This window comes from Toxoplasma gondii, assembly GCF_000006565.2.
Source record: "Toxoplasma gondii ME49 unplaced genomic scaffold asmbl.1613, whole genome shotgun sequence".
Taxonomy (NCBI): Eukaryota; Apicomplexa; class Conoidasida; order Eucoccidiorida; family Sarcocystidae; genus Toxoplasma; species Toxoplasma gondii.
In genome coordinates, this window is record NW_017383688.1 from 1 (window position 1) to 1,052 (window position 1,052).

At 57.7% G+C, this 1,052-nt stretch overlaps 1 protein-coding gene across 1 annotated transcript; it reads left to right on the forward strand.

The window, feature by feature from the left end:
* Positions 1-1,052, forward strand: TGME49_326400 (hypothetical protein; the record flags this gene model as incomplete). The annotated part of the gene is made up of 1 exon (XM_018783089.1): positions 1-1,052. A coding segment is annotated over one exon (1,052 nt), but the record flags the coding sequence as incomplete, so codon positions are not given.

Genomic DNA, 1,052 nt, shown 5'->3' on the forward strand with positions numbered 1-1,052 from the left:
CCTTGCCTCCACAGCGAGGTGACTCAAACTTAGGTCACAGTGAAGGACGCCCCTCTTCTTCCTTTTCTCCTGCTTCTGCGGAGCCACGACGAGCTTTATCTTCGATTTTGCTGAGTAACTTGAAGGCGAAGCAGAAGCGTTTGCGCGAGGCGCGGGAGGCGGAGGAGAAGGAGCGGGCGTTGCATGCAGAGGAGGAGGCGAAGAAGAAGGACCGGGCGCGGCGACGGAAGGCCCGCGATGCCCTTTTGATAAACAAGAAAAAGCAAAGGAAGGAGACGCATAGACAGCGGGTGCTGCGGAGCGCTGCGAGGCGCCAGTACCTGCGAGAGAAGCAGGCGCAACTGGAACGAGCTTTTCTGGAGGACACACAGACGCAGCGAAGCAGCGAGAAGGGGCGTTTGCGACGAGGCGAGTTTGCGTCCGAGGAACGCAGAGCGAAGAAGGAGAGAGAGATTCAGGTTCTCCAGGACCTCCTGAAAAGTAGCGTTCTGGTGATTCAACTCGAGGCCCATGGCTTGACGCCGAACCAGCGATGGAGCATTGTCCGAGGACTCGCGCTTGCGGGCTTCTACAAGGGATACCGAATCAAGCACGGAAAAAACAGCTACATGCGTGTCGCCCTCCGGAGGATTATCGAGGAAAGGAAGCAGAGAGAAGCTACGCATTCAGCAAATTCGAAACGCACAGAACCTCTTGCTTCAGCAGAGACACCAGTCGCAAACCATGTCTCAGACTCTCCCGGAGAACGAGGTTTTTCTTCGTTCCCTTCTTCCTCTCCTTCTCCACCCTCTTCACCTCGATTTCCGTCTTCGTCGGACTCTGGGTCGTGGAGGCCTTCCGCGCGGCGGGTGCGTCGCGACTTTTGGATCACGCACAACGAAGAGCTGGCGCACAAGGCTGCCTTGTACGGGGTCGATATTTCTGGTAACAAAGTGAAGCGGGTGTTGGAGCCGGAGGAGGAGGAGACGTTTCAGGCGCTCGAGGGCGAGGAAAAGAGCCGCGAGCGGCGGATTGCGGAGCGACTGCCAGAGAACCTCAACAAGGCAGCCTGG